Genomic DNA, 18,762 nt, shown 5'->3' with positions numbered 1-18,762 from the left:
CAGGACATCTCAGACCTCTGTCCAGATGTTGTGATGTCCTGCAGACACAGCTGTGTGTGTTTGTAGTTGAACAGTGTCGAGCAAAGTGGCCTCAGTTTGTCTCCGGCTTCCTTCTCCTCTCTGGAGGAGATCATGGATCGAGCTTACGAGAGGTACAACGTAGAGCTGAGACGAGTACAGGTGCTCTACAGCAAGTCAGGTACACAACAAAAACACAAACATGTCCACAACCATCACACACTATTACACAACTAAGTCCAGCCATGAAACCCAGGTGAGGCCTGGAAGACGGCTCGGCTGCAGAGTTCCTCAGTTCAACACGTCCTCCAGCCCATGGACTTCACCCTCCACCTGGCCAAGTGTATGGTGGAGAAGGATACCAGGATGCCCAGGTAAGACCCTCATCTTCAGACAGGTTTTTCTCCTAACTCAGCTGAACATGATTGTCGGTGTTTCAGGTTCAAAGTGTCCGGTGAGCTACCACTGCTGCACCTTAGGATCTCAGATCTGAAGATCCAAAACGTTCTGGAGCTTGTTGACAGCATCCCTCTGCCCAATGTGGGCTCCTCCACCCCCTCCACCCCCAAAGAGAAGGTACACTGGATCTTATTGCTAAAGACACTCTCCAATCATAAACTTGAGCTGTCATTGGCAGCATTGGAACACAGTTTAGGGCAGAAACGGGTCACAAATTAAATGTTTTTAGAGTTGGGGGGGGGGGGGGGTCCTTTCTGCTGCTTTGACTCAATGTAATTTTAGGGGAGAGTTTTTGGGAGTGATGGACAGACAGCAGTACAGGGAATGTGTGATCATATTTGGATGTGTTCCTATTGCAGGTGCTGTCATTGGTGGGGGCCAGACCACAAGCACTCAGCCTTCACCCCGCCCTGCTCGACACCATGGAAACAGGTTTAAAATCTAAAAACATATTTTAGAAATATCACTTTCTTATTAAATGGTAAATGGTCTGCACTTATATAGCGCTTATCTAGATTCCTACCTGGCGCCGCCTCAGATGGCTGCCTGTTGCAGTAGCTCCCGTTACATTTGTAGTTTTGTAGTTATTTTGGGCATTTTTTTTTCTTTCCTTACTTTCTCTTTAAACTCTCCTTCGAATCAACTTAATTCACGTTGGAATATGGCCTTATTTATGATTTTTTTCCCCATTTTTCGTGACTTTTCCAACACTTTATGTATTGATGGGGATTAACAATGGACGCGACCAGGAGTGGGCGCATTGTTTACACCAGGGATCAGCTGATCGCGCTCTCCCAACACTCACCGGGAGAAAGGCCTCTGATCCCCGTGGAGCTAAGGAGAAAGCGCCGGGGATGCAGAGCGGGACTAAAAAAGAAGAGGGTTTAAACCTTCTCTACCTTCTGTGGTCACGGGAAATGTGAGGTCCCTGGTGAATAAGATGGACGAGCTCGGTGCGCTGACTTCAAGCCAGCGGGAATATCGTGAGTGCAGCATCATGTGTTTTATTGAGACCTGGCTGCAGGAACAGATTCCGGACTCCAACTGCACCATCAGCGGCTTCAGGACTGTGCGGGCGGACAGACATCCAAACTCCTTCATAATAATAACAACAGGAGACTACAATCACACGTCTTTGGACACAACTCTCCCCACTTTTTCCCAGTTTTTCAACTGCTCCACCAGAGACAATATGATCTTAGATTTACTTTATGCAAACATTAAGGATGCATACACCTCCACTGCTCTACCTCCCTTGGGCAGATCCGACCACAACCTGGTGCTCCTCACCCGCGTCTACACTCCTATTGTTCAAAAGCAGACAGTGACCACGAGAACTGTAAGGAAGTGGTCTCAGGAAGCTATTGAGACTCTGCAGGGGTGCTTTGAAGCCACAGACTGGAATGTTTTCTGTGACCAACATGGAGACGACATCAATTCCATGACAGACAGCATCACAGAGTACATTAACTTCTGTGTGGACAACATCATCCCAACCAGGACAGTGAGGTGCTTCTCAAACAATAAGCCTTGGATCACCAGCAACTAAAAGGAGCTGCTGAACAGGAAGAAGAAGGCCTTTTTGGAGGGAGACAAGGACCAGGTGAAGTCTGTGCAGAGAGAGCTGAGGGTGAGTCTAAGGCAGAGTAAGGACGCGTACAGTAGGAAGCTGGAGAACCAACTCCAGCAGAACAACATGAAGCATGTGTGGTCTGGAATGAAAAAGATCACTGGCTTCAAGGAGAAGGGGAACCAGGTGGAAGGGAACCTGGACAAGGCCAACGAGCTGAACCATTTTTTCAACAGGTTTACAGCACTACCACCCTCCCTCTCCCCCTCTTACACCTCCAGACACTCTGCTGCACCCTCCCCCTCCACCCCCTCCTCTGCCAGACTCACAGACAGAACAGTGTCTCCACTGCTGCCCCCCCACACCCATCCTACAAGGAACATCAGAGACGGTCATAAAACCACACCCGTCACTGGAACTCTTACAGAAGAAATTATCCCACCGTCCCCCCCCCTCCCCTTCCTCTACCATACCCACCTCCCCTACCCATCTGTCAGTGACCAGCAGCCAGGTGACGAGGCAGCTGGAGAAGCTAAATCAGAATAAGGCAGCAGGACCTGATGGTGTCAGCCAGTCCTGAAGGCCTGTTCTGAGCAGCTCTCTGGGATTCTACAGCACCTCTTCAACCTGAGCCTGAGAATGGAGCAGGTGCCAAAGGTCTGGAAAACATCATGTCTGACGCCAGTTCCAAAAACCTCATCTCCTTCTGCTCTAAATAATTACAGACCAGTCGCCCTCACCTCACACATCATGAAGATCCTGGAGAGACTGGTTCTGACTCATTTGAGACCTCAGGTTGAGACATCACTTGACCCACTGCAGTTAGCCTATCGTCCCTGGGTTGGAGTAGATGATGCTATTGTCTACCTGCTTCAGCGAGCTCTCTCACACCTGGACAAGGCTAACAGCACTGTGAGGATCACATTCTTTGATTTCTCAAGTGCCTTTAACACCATACAGCCTGTCCTGCTGAGAGAGAAGCTCTTGAAGATGCAGGTAGACTCCTCCACAACCTCCTGGATCACCACAGTTTGTACGACTGCAGGGATGTGAGTCTGAGCGGGTGGTCAGTGGCACAGGAGCACCTTAGGGGACTGTCCTCTCACCTTTCCTCTTCACCCTGTACACCTCAGACTTTCAGTATAACACTGAATCCTGCCATCTGCAGAAGTTCTCAGATGACTCTGCAGTGGTTGGGTGTATCAGCGGTGGGGAGGAGACAGAGTACAGAGGTCTGGTGGACAGTTTTGTGGAGGGGTGTGGAAACAACCATCTCACCGTGAATGTAAGCAAGACCAAGGAGATGGTTGTGGACTTCAGGAGGAAGAAAACTGGCTTTTGACACTGTGTCCATTCTGGGTGAGAAGGTGGAGGTGGTGGAGAGGTACAAATACCTGGGAGTTCACCTGGACAACAGACTGGACTGGAAGTCTAACACAGAGGCTGTATACAGGAAGGGACAGAGTAGACTCTACTTCCTGAGGAAGCTCAGGTCCTTTAATTTGTGCAACAAGATGCTGCAGATCTTCTACCAGTCTTTTGTAGCCAGTGCGATATTCTTTGCTGTCGTCTGCTGGGGCAGCAGCATCAGAGCCAGTGACACTAAGAAACTGAATAAGCTGATCAGGAAAGCTGGCTCTGTGCTGGGGGCTCCTCTGGAACCTTTAGAGCAGGTTGTGGAGAGGAGGATGCTGCATAAACTGCTGAGCATCATGGATAACAGCTCACATCCTCTCCACAGCCTGCTTATCAAACAGCGGAGCAGTTTTAGTCAGAGACTTCTCCAGCTCCGCTGTGACAAGGAACGGTTCAGGAAGTCATTTGTGCCAACAGCCATCAGCCTGTACAATGACTCCCTGACAGAGAGTCAGTGTCCACGCTGATGGTTTAACAATGTGTAACTAAGTCACTTTACATTCAAGTCCTACTGTGTGTTTTATTGGTTTTACTGTCTATTCTCTGTGTTATTCTTGTACTGTGTTTGTGTATTGTTGTGTAGATTATGTTACTCAATGTTCAAATGTTTTTGTGTGTAATGGCTGCTGCAACACCAAAATTTCCCCTTGGGGATCAATAAAGTACCTACCTACCTACCTACCTACCTACCTGGTACTAAGCGCTTTACACTGCGTCTCATTCACCCATTCAAACACACGAACACACACATTCACACACCGATGGCGGAGCTGCTATGCAGCTGACCTGACTCACTGACTTATCACGTTTAATGTTTTTTGTCATGTTATGATTCGTGATTATGCTGCTGTTTCAGATTCAGATGAAGACACCAGTGAAAAGTCGATAGATGAGGACCAGCAGCGCTCGGCTCTGGAGGAACTTACCAACGTTCACTTCAAATTTGAAGTTAAAGAGGTATGTTTGTTTCTGGTCTGACATCGCCTCATTGTGTGGCTATCATCCCAGTCATATTGAACAGTGATTGTGGTGTGCTCAGGTGCTGCTGGAGCTGACCCGGCAGGCAGACCAGGAGAAGATCGTCCTATCCTTCAGCATCTGTCAGCTGGGAGCTGAAGGGAAGATCCGCAGCTTTGACCTGAGCGTCACCTCATACCTGCGCAGAGTCGCACTCGATTACTGCGACGTACCAGGTAACAAATCGACCAAGTTTATAAGAGTTTCACATTTTCTAATGTGTTTTTGCTTTGATGCATTTGGCTTTAAGAGAGGGAGATAGAGAGGAGGAACACAACCACAGGAGAGAGAGAAATGACGATGAAGTTAATGACATGTAATAATAGCATTTAATAGGAGCTCTTCCTCCTCCCGGCGAGGTCCCCCAGCAGACTAATCTATAGCAGCACAACTATGATACAGCTCTTACTTTAAACTTTGTCCTTTAACTGAAGGAAAATATTTTCAACAGAAATCTGTGACCTGGCTAGAATTCAGCAGAATCAACAATCAGTGGTTTGTCCATCACCTGTCCTTTGCTAGAAAGCTGATCTACCCCTCAAACACCTCTTTTAAACTGTGTTTCAGATGGCAGAAATCATCCTCTCCACCTGATCAGATGCTCAGAGCAGCAGGGCTCCAACCTGCTGAAGGTGGAGTTCATCAAGGTGAGCCATAGCACACTGACAATGACAGAGAAAGGAAACTGGGCTCAGAGATGCAGTAACATTTATTTTGGTTATGTATTTGTTGTTGGGGAGAAAAATCACCCTCGGTGCGTTTACATGGACTCAAGGAACCAGGTTACTGAGAGTAACCACGGGTAATAGCGAACTGAGTTTACCTGCGGTCAAGAAACCTGGTTACTGGAAATCCAAGTATACATGCAGTAAGAGTAATCTGATTTCTCTCCTGCCATGGGCTAATCTTGGAAGCATTGGCCACAAACTATTAACTAGATGGAGACAGAAAGATACTTCCTGACCACTTCTCTTTATATGTGTGTCGGGGCGCTGACTGACATTGACACAGAGATAAACAGTCACACCAGTATTTGTAGCACCAACTGCCTGAATTAAAGAAACGCTCGGTGTAAAGTGACTCATTCAGACGTCTTTGTGTTGGTGTCAGTTATAGTTAGACTTAAATAAAAATCAAGGCAGCATCTCTCCGTGTATTGGTCTCTCCTAGCATCCAGCTGCTCCTCAGCTGATAGTAGTAGAGTGGGGAGTGTCTGTAGCCTTGGTCCTGAACATGAACTGAAAAGCTGATAAGAAACCTGGTTACACATTCACTTTGCAGAGTGTTCGGAGTTCTCTGGCAGTAACCAGGTCTCTCTAATCCACTACCCCAATCACAGAAACCAGGTTTCCTGTTTACATGAAACATGACGGTTAAAAAATCAGCTTAGCAGAGAAAACCGAGTGTAAACTGGTTACTTGAGTGCAGGTAAACGCACTGATTGTCTGTGTTAAAACCAACAGACTCCATAGACATTCATGATACTGACTCCAGGTCTGTGTTGCTGTCTGTGGTCCCACAGGCTGATCCCAGCGGTCCTAACTTCCAGACTTTGTTCGAGAACACTGAGCAAACACTAAAGGTGGGTGGAGGAGCAGAGGAGAGTTCTGAGACGTGTTTGTCTGACCTCGGACATATGTCAGGATTTCTCCATAGTCGATTTCACCAGTGATTGATCGTGAAAGAGATGTGAGAAAGGCAAAGGCGAGGTTTGTCGATCCACTGGGAATGATGTCCCATCAGCAGTAAAAAATATTGGTGGCTTTGGACACTATTGCCCCATTATTGCCCTTAATATTTATATAGGAATAGTAAAAATGTGCAATTAAAGGAACAGTTTGTTGGTTGGGCTGCCTTCCTCAAGATCAGTAGTGATTCCAGTTTCTCCTGACCACATGTCGAGGTGTCCCTGGAAAAGACACTGATCCCTAAATCCTTTGCAGCTGCCTGCCCACAAAGAATTCCCTCAAGGAGTTCAACAAGTATCAATAATAATTACAATAATAAAATTAAATACAGTAATAATAGTTACAGGTTTTCTGAGTGGAACTAATAAAGCTGAAATACAGTCAGTGTTAAGGTATATTTGTATAAATGATGCAAAAGCATTTTAATCTTCTCGTCTTGTGGTTCTCTGGTCTGTGGACTGATGAAAACCACCTGATCAGGATTCAGTAACATAAGAAACCACCCTCGTCCTTCATTAGTGGAGCTTCAGGTCTGAAATCATCAGACTGTACAGAGCTACTGAAACATAGGACACAGAACATGGGAACATATGTCAGGGAGCCATGATCCAAGCAGCTGAACTAGGACTAACAGACTGACCAGACCCAGACCCTGACACACGTGTTTGGCCTCAGGGACCAAAAACAAACCAGTCCAGCCTAGAATACATGGTGGTAATGATAATAAAATAGTGAATTCATTTAGGATTACGTTTGTTTTAACTTTAATTAATTAACTTTTAACTTTTAATAAAAAGTTTAATTTGATCACACTGAAACTGCAGGCAGGTTTAGATAAGATAAGATATTCTTTATTGATTCCACATTGGGGAAATTCAATTGCTACAGCAGGTCAGTGCAAAAAGAACAACAGTAATGTGCAAAAAGAATGAAAGGGTGTTTAAAATGTGCAAAAATACAAAAGTAATAAACATTTTACAAGAATCTACAATTATATACACTATTACAACTTAACATATATAATATGTTATACATAATAATAAAATAAAATAAAAACAATATAGTCAGATGGGCTATGGATGCATGATAACCGGTTTTGTACATGTATATTTAAACTGTGGCATTGTACAATCTAACAGCTGTTGGAATGAATGACCTGCGGAACCGCTCCTTCCATGTAGTGGGTGAGAGGTGTTGTCCATGATAGATGTTAGCTTGGCCAACATCCTCCTTTCACCCACTTCCTCCACAAAGTCCAGTGGACAGCCCAGGACAGAACTGGCCCTCCTGACCAGCTTGTTGAGTGTCTTTCTGTCCCGGTCTGTGCTGACTGCTCCCCAGCAGACCACGGCGTAGTGGATAGCAGAGGCTTCCACAGAGTCATAAAAAGTCCTTAAGACAGGCCTGCACACTCCAAAGGACCTCAGTCTCCTCAGAAGGTGGAGGGGACTTTGGCCCTTCTTGTACAGGGCATCGGTGTTGTGAGTCCAGTCCAGTTTCTTGTTGAGGTGAACACCCAGGTACTTAAAACTGTCCACTACCTCAATGTCCGAGCCCTGGATGCTCACCGGTGTGTGTTGTGGTGTTCTCCTCCGGAAGTCAATCACCATCTCCTTTGTCTTACTGGTGTTCAAGCACAAGTGGTTGCGCTCACACCAGTCCACAAAGTCCATGATGACTGACCGGTACTCCAGCTCGTTCCCCCCCAGCCAACAATGGCCGAGTCGTCAGAGAACTTCGGGAGGTGACAACTGCTGGTGTCGTATGTAAAGTCCGATGTGTAAAGCGTGAAGAGGAACGGTGAGAGCACCGTCCCCTGAGGAGCCCCGGTGCTGGAAACCACCACCTCTGACACACAGTTGTGCAGCCTCACATACTGTGGCCTGTTGGTGAGGTAGTCGGTCGTCCATGTAGCCAGTCGTCCGTCCACTCCTGCCCCTTCCAGCTTCTCTCTCAGCAGAGCTGGCCGGATGGTGTTGAAGGCGCTGGAGAAGTCAAAGAACATGACCCTCACAGCGGTTCCAGCATCCTCCAGGTGAGTCAGCGCCCAGTGCAGCAGGTAGATGACAGCGTCATCCACCCCGATGTTCGCCCTGTAGGCAAACTGCAGCGGGTCCATCGCGGTGCTGACCACTGAGCGAAGGTGGCTGAGGATGAGCCTCTCCATGGTCTTCATCAAGTGGGACGTCAGGGCTACTGGTCTGTAGTGGTTTGGCTCCTTAGTGTGTGCCATCTTAGGAACCGGAACCACACAGGAGGTCTTCCACAGGACCGGGACCGTCTCCAGACTCAGGCTCAGGTTGAAGATGTAAGTGACCACCTCACAGAGCTGGTCAGCACAGTCCCTGAGCAGTCCTGGGTCCGATGCCGTCTGGACCTGCAGCTTTCCTGGTCTTGAGTCGCCTCAGTTCTCTCCTCACCTGATTAGAAGTGAGGCAAAGGGGGGGTGGAGGTGGGGGGCAGAGATGGGATGGTTGTGGATGGGGGTGGGTGTAGCTGCTGGACTGGAGATGTGTGAAGTGGGGGGAAGAGGGCTGGAATCAAACCTGTTGAAGAACAGGTTTAACTTGTTGGCCAAGCCCTGGTCTTCATCAGATGCCACCTTGCCTGCTCTCTGTCCGTGGCCAGTGATGGTCTTTAGGCCTCTCCACACATCTCGAACGTTGTTCTCCAGCCGCTCCTCCAGCTTCCTCCTGTTGTTCATGGCCTGTCTGATTTTGCATTTGAGTTCATGCTGAACTCTCCTCTGCTCCTCTCTGTCCCCTGAAATAAAAGCCCTCCTCTTCTCCTTCAGTAGGGCTCTCAGCTCAGGGATCACCCAGGGCTTGCTGTTAGAGAAACACTGCACCCTCCGAGTTGGTACAGTGTTCTCTACACAGAAGTTGATGTAGTCAGTGATGCAGTGGGTCAGGCTGTCGATGTCGTCTCCATGAGAGCTGCAGAGTGTCTGCCAGTCCGTGGTCTGGAAACGGTCTCTCAATCTCTCACTGGCCTCATCAGTCCACACTCTCACTGACTTCTTCTGGGGTGGTTCTCTTCTCGCCCTGGGTTTGTATTCAGGAAGCAGATGCACTAGGTTGTGATCAGAGCGGCCGAGTGGGGGGAGGGGGTTGGAGTTGTATGCGTCTTTAACATTCGCATACAGTAAGTCCAGCGTCTTGTTCTCCCTGGTGTGGCACTTAATGTACGGAGTGAAAGTGGGGAGAATGGAGGAGAGCGAGGCGTGGTTGAAGTCCCCGCTGATGAGAAGCAGCGCCTGCGGGTGCCGGGTCTGCATGCGCAGTCGGCTGATGGAGGGATGTACACGTTAAACACTATAACATGAGAAAACTCCCTTGGGATGTAAAATGGCCGAATGCCCACAGCGAGAACCTCGATGTCACAGGTGCACAGCTGTTCCTTAACAGAGACGTCTCTCGTTAATAAACACCGCCAGTCCTCCTCCTTTCTTCTTACCACTGTCTCCCGAACTCCTGTCCGCCCGAACCAGTTTGAATCCATCCAGGGCAACCACAGAGTTCGGTGTCGATTCGTTCAGCCACGTCTCAGTGAAACACACGAGGCTACACTCCTTGTACTCCTGCTGTAACCAGGTCAGCACCGTCGGCTTGTCCATCTTGTTGGAGAGGGAACCGACGTTTCCCATGATGATGGATGGAACGTATGGTTTGTATATCCATCTCCTCTCCCGAAGCCTTCGTCCTGCTCTGCAGCCTCTCCGTTTCCTCCGTATTTCAGGTGGAACCTCAGGTCTTTCGGTGTAGAGAGGTGCAGGGCCGCGCAGAGTTAACAGCTGATCCCTGGAGTAAACAATGGAGCCATGTGCAAAGCTGAGGATCTGCCGACGCACTCCCAAAAAAGTTAAAAAACAATGAAAAACAGAACACAAAAGTAATAAAATTGGTCTCCCTATGTGCAGACTTACAAAAGGCATTGACCACATAAAAGAAAACCCGTAAGACGGGCCAAGAAACAATAGAAAAGGATAGAAAAGGAAAAAGAGAAGAAAGAGCTGCCGTAACTAGCTGCTGCTCCTGCAGCGCCATCTTGGACATTTGTGATGAAGCCGAAAGAGAAATGTACATTAAAACAATTTTGTAACGAGCATCTGAAGAATGAGTTTGTTCATACAACTGGTTCTTGTATGAGACCCACCTTCCTCTCAGGTGGCTGTCAGCTGCCTTACAGCGATGTAACTGTTTCAGGTGGAGTTCTCATCTCTGGACTTCCTCCTTCACACTAAAGCTCTGCTGTCAACTATCAACTACCTGGCCAGCGCCCTGCCACCACAACTCACTGCTGCCCAAGACCAAGACATCAAAAAGCAGGTGGTGAAGACAGGACAGGGCCGGACAGGTGAGTCCAGACCATCAAAGGTGAGTCAAGATTGTTTCGTGTTCAGTGTCTGACAGATGGTTGTCTTTTCTTCAGTGTCTAAAGGAGGCAAAGATGGCGACATCTTCAGCTTCAAACTGTTTGCTGTGTTGGGTTGTTTCCACGTGGAGGTGTGTGACGACTGCCGCAGCATCGCTGACATCAGAGTCCAAGGTCAGAATCAGGTTTATTATAAGCTGAAGACCAAGACACACAACAGTCACTGACTCCCCGACCTGTACATCTTTGTGTGCAGGAATCGATGCGTCGGTGACGATGCAGGCGAAGGAGACGGACGTGTTTGCTCGACTCAGAGACATTGTGGTCACCGACATCAGCCCCAACACTGTCCACAGGAAGGTTTGTGTCACTTTTAGATAACCGTACTTCATGTTGGTAAACCTGTCATTTGATCTTCTGCTGCAGCTTCCTGTCTCTGTCTCTGTCACTGTGTCTTTCAGTTTTTCTTCATTTGTCAAGTTTGAAATTTTGGATGTTTCAGTAAAGTTGATGTGGTTTTGTTGCAGGCAGTGTCCATCGTGGGTGAGGAGGTGTTCAGCTTCAAACTCTCCTTGTTTCTGGGGGCGACGGAGGGGGGGGGCTACAGTGACATGTCTAAGGTGGACGGGAAGGTCACAATGCGTCTGGGCTGCATCCAGATTGTCTACCTACACAAGTTCCTCATGTCGCTGCTGGTTAGTTAATTACATTCATTCTTTCTCAAGCAGACGTGGCACTTGAAATTCACTTGTACATTCAATGACCAGCCACAGCATTAACGCCACATGGTGGTTTTAATGTTGTGGCCGATTGTTATATCGACAATGATTTGGGAATTTTTCTTGTTCCTCCATAAATATGATCTAAAACATGATCTGTGTTTTTTACACAAATCCTAAAACCAGGTAAAGGAAATCCAGTTAAACAACTGAGACAAAAACATTACACAGATTCAGATATTTATTGTAGATAATTAGTCTACAATATTTAGAGGGATCATTTCTATGTTTGTAGTGAATGTAATATGTTTGTTTGTTCTCTGTCTCATCATTCAAAAGGAACGTCACAAACAAATGAGCTCTTATTACTGTTCCTTATGGTCAATTCTCCAACAATTGCTTGGTGTAGTAAGAATAATAGTAATTGACAAATTTGCAGTGTGTAGGTCAGATACGCCATTAGAGCTGCGTCTTGTCTTTCTGGTTTCCTGAAAAATATGAAAGTGCTCTTAGATTGCCTCCAGACAAACACAGCTGACCTTTTGGTACGTTACACTGCAATAAAGAACCTTGGCTCAGTTTAACTCTAAACTTCAGAGACTCCTTAAAGCTTCATAACGATCAGACATCTCTTTCAAGAGCAGCACTGATCCTGTGATATATAAAAGTTTTAATGATTCAGGGATTAAACTGTAGTTTGACAGCTGCAACACTAGCTTTTTACACAAAATGTGCTGTGGAAATAAGATGGCTCAATGTATTATTTACAGAACACATTTATATTTAGTCATTTCTCACTCACTTTTATTCACAGCAATTTTATCCAAATAGGGGTTCAAAGCAGGAAATACATTGCATCCAGAAAGTATTCACATAGTTTTTTCCACATTTTGTTTTGTTACAGCCTAATTCCAAAATGGAAAATTCTACAAAAAATACCCCATAATGACAAAGTAAAAGAAGTTTGTTGAAATCACATGTACAAGTCTTTTTCAGTATGATGCTACAGGCTTGGTACCAGTTATTGGTGCAGTTTCTCCCATTCTTCTTTGTAGAATCTCTCAAGGTCGAATCTATCAGGTTGAATGGGGAGCTGTCAGTACTTTCTGGTATGTCTGTTAGTAAGAATACACTTAACACAAATGCCCAGGAGAGAAAATGTTTTTTTGTCTGTTGCTGTCTTTCGTCAGCTCCAGGATCTGAGCTCAGAGCTGGATGAGGATATTCCTGTATGGTAGTGCTCCTGACTTTAGCAGAGGACTGGGCTGTGGTGCTTCAGTTTCTGTGGAATGACCACTACTAAAGCCAGACTTTACATCAGGTGTCTGAGAAAGCAGAAATAGAAGAAGAGAGACAAGTCTGTAGTTCTACTCAAGGGGGCTTGAGGGTCAGCTTGTCAGCAGTTTAATCTGTAATATTTGCTGTTTGATGTTCTGTTGTCTTCACTTTTTCAACTCTCATGTTTCTGTCTTGTTGATGTTTTGTTCTTTCAGGCTTCTTTTAGCTTTCAGTATTCGTCTGCTGATGAGGTACAGCTTCCAGCATGCAGCTCTGATCTGCATCAAACCTGCTTTAGCTCCTCCAACACTCTCAGTCCACTTAAAATATCCGGATTCAGGTTATCAGTAGGATCATGTAACCCTGGTCCGCAACTCGACGACTAGTTTTAGTTAGTTTAGATATGGATTATTATTTGTGATTGAATATTCAGTTTGAGTGGTGCTGGATAAATTATCTGAGCACCTTTGTGTTTTCCAAAAACTGACTTATGTCGGTGAAGATTGTCAGTCGTCCAGGTGAAGTTATCTGAAAGTTCAGTCGTGGCAACAGGACTTCCTTTTTGTTAGGTTATAACGTTTCACTACTCATCAAGTAGCTTCTTCAGTCTGAAGATTGGTTACAGATACAAATGTATCCTCCAGGTTTGGTTTCACTTCACACCTGGCCTGTATAGACTTATTAGGTGAAACAATGGAAGTGCAGGATGTGAAGGATGTAATTCTCTCTTGAGTGAGGGGGTGTTGATTTGCACACGCAAGACTTTCCTCACACCTCTCTCAAACCACTTGTCTTTTCTGTCCGATGTGTGCACGTTTGTGTCCTGCAATGAGTGTCCTTTGTCCTTAAGATGAAGGTCCACAGCTAATTCAAGTTGCCGCTACACAGGTGTTACTCCTCCTGTGTAGCGGCGGCTTGGTTTCAACAATCAACAGCTCAGAGCATTCTTCACTGCACTAGACCACATACACTATATTGCTCATTCTGTGTTTTGGAGTCCCGTCTTTTGGGTGGATGAGTCTCTGCCTGAGTGTGATGGTGGGTTTGAAGCAGACAGGTATGTTGTGTTTTCTGAAAATCCTTTTCAGCTTCTCTGAAACCCCAGCCATGTAAGGGAAGACCAGAATTTTGCGTTGGACCTGGAAATCTGGCTGTTCCATTCTTTTTCTGAAACAGGTTGCTGCCTTGTTGAAGGCCCACTTGGGGTCCTAATAGTTGTCCTGAGATGCCTGTCTTCAATCAGTTGGGTTTCTGTGGAAGTGGGGATGTTTTTTGCTCTATTGTTCAGGGTCCTGATGACTCCTAGTTTGTGTTGTTGTGGATGATGTGAGTCAAACAAAAAGTAGTGGTCTGTATGTGTGGGTTTTCTGTAAACCTCTATTCTCAGTCTGCGGTGTGTCCCAATGATGGCCGCACAGTCCAGGAAGGCCAACCGGTTTTCATTAATGTTTCACCAAATGAGCATATTCAGGCCAAGGGTGAAGTGAAACTAAACCTGGAGCAATAATTCGTGTCTCTAACAAACTACTACTATGTTCAAACTGAAGAAACTACTTGATGAGTAGTGAAATGTTACGACCTGACAAGAAGGATGTCCAGTTATCACGACTCAACTTCGAGATTGAATCAGGCTGTATTTATTCTCCCAAATGTGATAATTTACTAAATCAGCAGATGGTTAAATCTCAGCTGTCAGACTTCCCTTTAAATAGCTAAATGAGTTTTTAAAATAGCTGCTGCTTATTTTGGGTGTTGTGTCCCCCAACAGCAGCAGATACAGTATGTGTTGTTTATATGTTGGGCTCTCTTTGTCTGATGTGTTAAGACGTGTTATGAAAGTGGCATTAAATGAAAACATGAATTCACAGTTCATTAAGCCTAAAGATTAAATTCTAGTGTCATGAACATGCTACAGAATAAACTGTTGATGTACGAAGCTCTATTTTCTTCTCTCTAAGAATCTGTCCTGATTTGTAAACTTTGTGACATCTAAGTACAGCAAATAATACATCAGCATTTTTGTAAATGCTTTCTGGGCTGTTTACACTGAGTATTTAACAGTCCCACAGATTATCCAAAATCTGTTACATCCTTTAAAGTTTTAAAATAGAGAGATTTGCACATATTTTCTAAATTCTACCAAACTGAATCTGCTTGCAAGTCTGAAATACGACTGAGAAGTTAAACTCCACCTATCTGAGACGGAGAGAACATCAAAACAAACACTTTGAGAGTTTGTAGGTTGAGCACGGATGAATGACTGAAGGAATGAAAGGTGCAGGAATGCTTTTCGTGCAGATCAATGGCTAATTAATACTCACTTTGTCCATATGTGCTATGCAACTCATTCAGCTGCCTTCATTATGCCCCCCCCCCCCCCCCCACCCCGCACACAAACACTTCCACACCCTCCCAATCACATTACCTCTGCCTGTGTGACCTCACTCCTCTCCTTTTTGACTTCATTCCTGTTTCTTAAACCTAAAATGTCATTGTTTGTTTGTTGAACCTTCAATAACTTGAGTGAACATTTTTTGTTCACAGTATGAAAACCTTGTGTTTTTCTCAAAAATGTGAAGGTGTTAAACTAAAATTTGAACATAAGGGGCAAAAGCACATGCGAGTCTGTAGTTTTTAAGTAGGAAACAATCCAGGGCCCGTAGTTATCAAGTGTCACAGAATAGACCCTGGGAATTATGTATGAATCCTACTTGTACTTATACTATAGTGATTCTGTGTTTTGCTACTCAGAGCTGCAAAGTTCACAATTTAGTGAGATGATGTGTTCATAGTGGAGGTTTGTAGAAATTGAAATGTTAAACTCGGCCACCTTTCATGCGAAGGCTCTGTGCCAGGAAAAAAGACCTAAAAAAGGAATAGTTTTGTCCGAACTGTATCCTTTGAATGAGCTCCGTGAGGGCTTAGAGTTGGTGCTAGAAACATCACTCCCCCCACAGAATCTGTGCACATCTCACTGAACACCATCTTCTCGTAACTTCTAACACAGTGGTGAAGATGGAAGTGATTGCAGAACTTGCTGAATTTTGATGGACACTTTGTAAATGGCCCCAGATCAATAACTCTAATAACGTATTGGTCCAGTGTTCATATTATGGTCCTATAGGAATATGAAACAGAAATGAACTCCTCACACCAGCCCCTTCATGGTGTCTCTCTGCGATGCTGAGTTGTTTGTTGTCTCACTCCTCATTTATTTTGTCCTTCAGATGTTTGTCGACAATTTTCAGACGGCTAAAGATGCTCTGAGTGCTGCAACGGCTCAGGCTGCAGAGAAGGCGGCGTCCAGTGTTCGAGACTTTGCCCAAAAAAGTTTCCGTTTGTCCATGGACATTAAGCTTAAGGCTCCTCTCATCATCATTCCCGAGTCCTCCACCTCCCATAATGCCTTGGTGGTGGATCTAGGTCTGATCACGGTGAGAAATCGCTTCTCCCTGCTGCCAGCTGAAGGTTTCTCTTTGCCAGCGGTGGTGGAGAAAATGGAAGTCAATCTGGCGCAGCTGAAACTCTCCAGGTATCAACACAAAACCTAAACTTTAGGGATCAGCACTGATCATTGTAACTCATTAGAGATGAGCAGTTTTAATCCCTAATATAACGTCTTATGTCTCTGCCAGCACAACCTTGACAAGAGATTCTACTCAGTCCAGAGATACACGAGGACATGAAACTGATACAGCTTTCTATAAATAAATGATAGTCCTATCCACTTCTGCATTCTCATTTGCTTTAACAAAAAAGTTGCAGAAAATTAAATGATGAAATAATGAAAACAAAAATTTACAACAAACCATGACAAAATGTACACCTGTTGCAGATCCTGAGGAAGTTACTTTGCAAAATACAGTGCTTACCGATTTGTAAGGACAATTATTAACACACGAGTTGTAGACACGCTTAACTGTAAGTGCGCTGGAATTTTTAATGTTTTAGGTTTGTAGCCACATAAGCTCAGTTGGTAGTGCAACAATAAAGAGAGGGTACAGAGAAAGCACAAAGCTCTTATTGTGATGAACCAATGCTAGCTTTTTTTACCTGTTAGCATGTTAGTTCTTAGTTCACCATCTACAATTCACTAACTTTCCCAGGGAGATGCCAAAACATGTCACAGATGTTGGGCACAAAACATTAGCGAGAATGTGTGAAGTGATTTTGGACATTATTGGTTGAAACTAGTGACCTGTTTTGATGGCATAGAGTCTTTATCTTCTAGTATATTCACATGTACTACACTTGGTACTGCCTGTTAACAATATGCTATAAAACCAGAGTATTAATGAAATGGAAACGTGCAATGATCCAACAGACAAAGACAGAAAGCTCAGTAAAGGTCATTCTCCCATTTGAAGATGGACAGAGAAAACTAATGGTTTGAAACAGGAGTAAATGAGGAACAACCATCTCTCAACAGAGTAGGACCCTACTACACCTCTTATCAGATACTCAATAACTCTGTTCTTCATCACCCCACAGTGCTGTCACTGTCACTTACACTCTAACTTGTTTGAACCCACATGAGTTTAGACAACTGCTACGACAGGCCAGCTAGTCAGAAACGTTGATGCCCTGCAGCGTCTTGAACTCCTTTAGCTACTACTAACTCTGTGCATGTCAAATATTTGTTTTCAGAACCACAGTGAAGCAAGACACCCCTCAACCAGATATTGAGATCATTCAGCCAATCAACTTAGAGCTGCTTATCACCCGAAACCTGGCTGCTTCCTGGTTCAACAAAATCCCTGGAGTCCATGTAGAGGGTGTTCTCCGGTCCCTCAATGTAGGTCTTACTCGTGCTGTTGTTTTAATTAGATTATCTTGTTTTTTGCAGTGAGACATAAAACTAGGTTATCTGTCCATCAGATGAATCTGGGTGAGGAAGATCTCATTGTGCTGATGAAGATCCTGGTGAACAATATCGCAGAGGGAAGTCAAGACCATAACATAGAAGTCACAAGACAGGTTGCTCAAGGTAATCCCACTTTTTGGGCACTAGAAGTGTTTAGAATTCTAATAATGAGCAAATACTTGGAGTTTCAGCTCCATTGGCTGTTTGAGTTGGTGGGTTAAAACATCAAAACATGCATTTTAATAAACGTACCTTTTCTTTCCAATAAAATAAGCCAAAAACAGTTTTTGTTCCACCATGCAAATGGGCCACATTGTACTTTTATCGTGTCTCTCACATACTGCTCTGTTTCTATTTATGCTATTTTTGCCACCGTGTTAGACCTGTTTCTAAAGGCATATTTGGCCCTCAGCTTTGTCCTTTCATGGTTTAAAGTGTCCCCACGGTCACTGAGTGGGAAGGATGTCAGGCTCCCAAGCTGAGATGGAGCCGATGTCCACGTTATACAAGGACAATTAAAAATTGAAAACAGAAGAACATGCAGATATCCAAATATCTGCTAGAAGAATACCTGACGTAAGAGAAACATGTTTTTAAAACCACTTTGTCTCATCAGAAAATGCTGAACTTCGTGAGCAGCAGATGCAAGTGGTGTCGCTACAGGTGGGATCCAACGGAGTGATGGCTGTCACAAACACAGATCTTACTGAAAGTGCCATCAATGTTCTACTCAACTTTGAGATCAAAGAGGTAAAAATCCGGTGATTCAGATTCAGATATCTGTTCAGAGGACTGTGTGAATTAGCATCGGACACCCTAAGAAACCAAATGGTGCAATAGCTGCAGGTCTCCTTGATTTAGATTTTCTGCCTTGTACCTGACGTGTAAGCTGGTTTGGATGAAAACGTTTGACAAATGAATGTAGCTGTTAAATGTCTTTGTCCTGATCAACTCTCCCTTTTGTCCAAGGTTGTGCTGGCACTGAACAAGCCTAGAGAGAAGAAGGAGTCGCCTTTCCTGGTCTTTCACGTTGCTAATCTGGGCATTGATACCAAACTCAGGAAGTATGACATGTGTGCCACAACATATATCAAGAAGATTACCATGAAGTGTCTCGAGTTTACAGGTCAGAGCCTCACAGGTGGTTAGGATCTCAAAAATTAGTAATGTACTGTTTCCTGTGGTGTCCTCTTGTCTTTGTATCCTTTTGGAGTGAAATACTTTGCTATGACAATATTATTTCCTTCTTTATTTGGCTTTATGTTTTTCCAGACTCGAGCGGCGAGCCACTGTGTCTTATCAACTCATCAGCTGAGTCTGGATCTGAACTGCTCAAAGTGCAGTATGTGAAGGTGAAGA

The 18,762-nt window shown here is 44.9% G+C and overlaps 1 protein-coding gene across 2 annotated transcripts in view; it reads left to right on the top strand.

The window, feature by feature from the left end:
• The window catches only part of vps13c (vacuolar protein sorting 13 homolog C), a 77,905-nt gene that overhangs the window by 19,024 nt on the left and 40,119 nt on the right, over positions 1-18,762 (top strand). For both annotated transcript variants that reach the window (XM_026378071.1, XM_026378070.1), the window contains 18 exons: positions 67-199; positions 275-392; positions 459-594; positions 837-909; positions 4,320-4,420; positions 4,503-4,656; positions 5,048-5,127; positions 6,003-6,062; positions 10,374-10,524; positions 10,600-10,716; positions 10,799-10,902; positions 11,070-11,237; positions 15,767-16,071; positions 17,187-17,334; positions 17,418-17,526; positions 18,020-18,153; positions 18,373-18,529; positions 18,676-18,755. In XM_026378071.1, coding sequence (XP_026233856.1) covers positions 67-199; positions 275-392; positions 459-594; positions 837-909; positions 4,320-4,420; positions 4,503-4,656; positions 5,048-5,127; positions 6,003-6,062; positions 10,374-10,524; positions 10,600-10,716; positions 10,799-10,902; positions 11,070-11,237; positions 15,767-16,071; positions 17,187-17,334; positions 17,418-17,526; positions 18,020-18,153; positions 18,373-18,529; positions 18,676-18,755 — 2,328 coding nt within the window. The remainder of the gene's footprint in view (positions 1-66; positions 200-274; positions 393-458; positions 595-836; positions 910-4,319; positions 4,421-4,502; positions 4,657-5,047; positions 5,128-6,002; positions 6,063-10,373; positions 10,525-10,599; positions 10,717-10,798; positions 10,903-11,069; positions 11,238-15,766; positions 16,072-17,186; positions 17,335-17,417; positions 17,527-18,019; positions 18,154-18,372; positions 18,530-18,675; positions 18,756-18,762) is intronic.

This window comes from Anabas testudineus, chromosome 3 (assembly GCF_900324465.2).
Source record: "Anabas testudineus chromosome 3, fAnaTes1.2, whole genome shotgun sequence".
NCBI lineage: Eukaryota > Metazoa > Chordata > Actinopteri > Anabantiformes > Anabantidae > Anabas > Anabas testudineus.
Note: the sequence above shows the minus strand (reverse complement) of the source record. Positions and strands in the feature narration are given on the sequence as shown.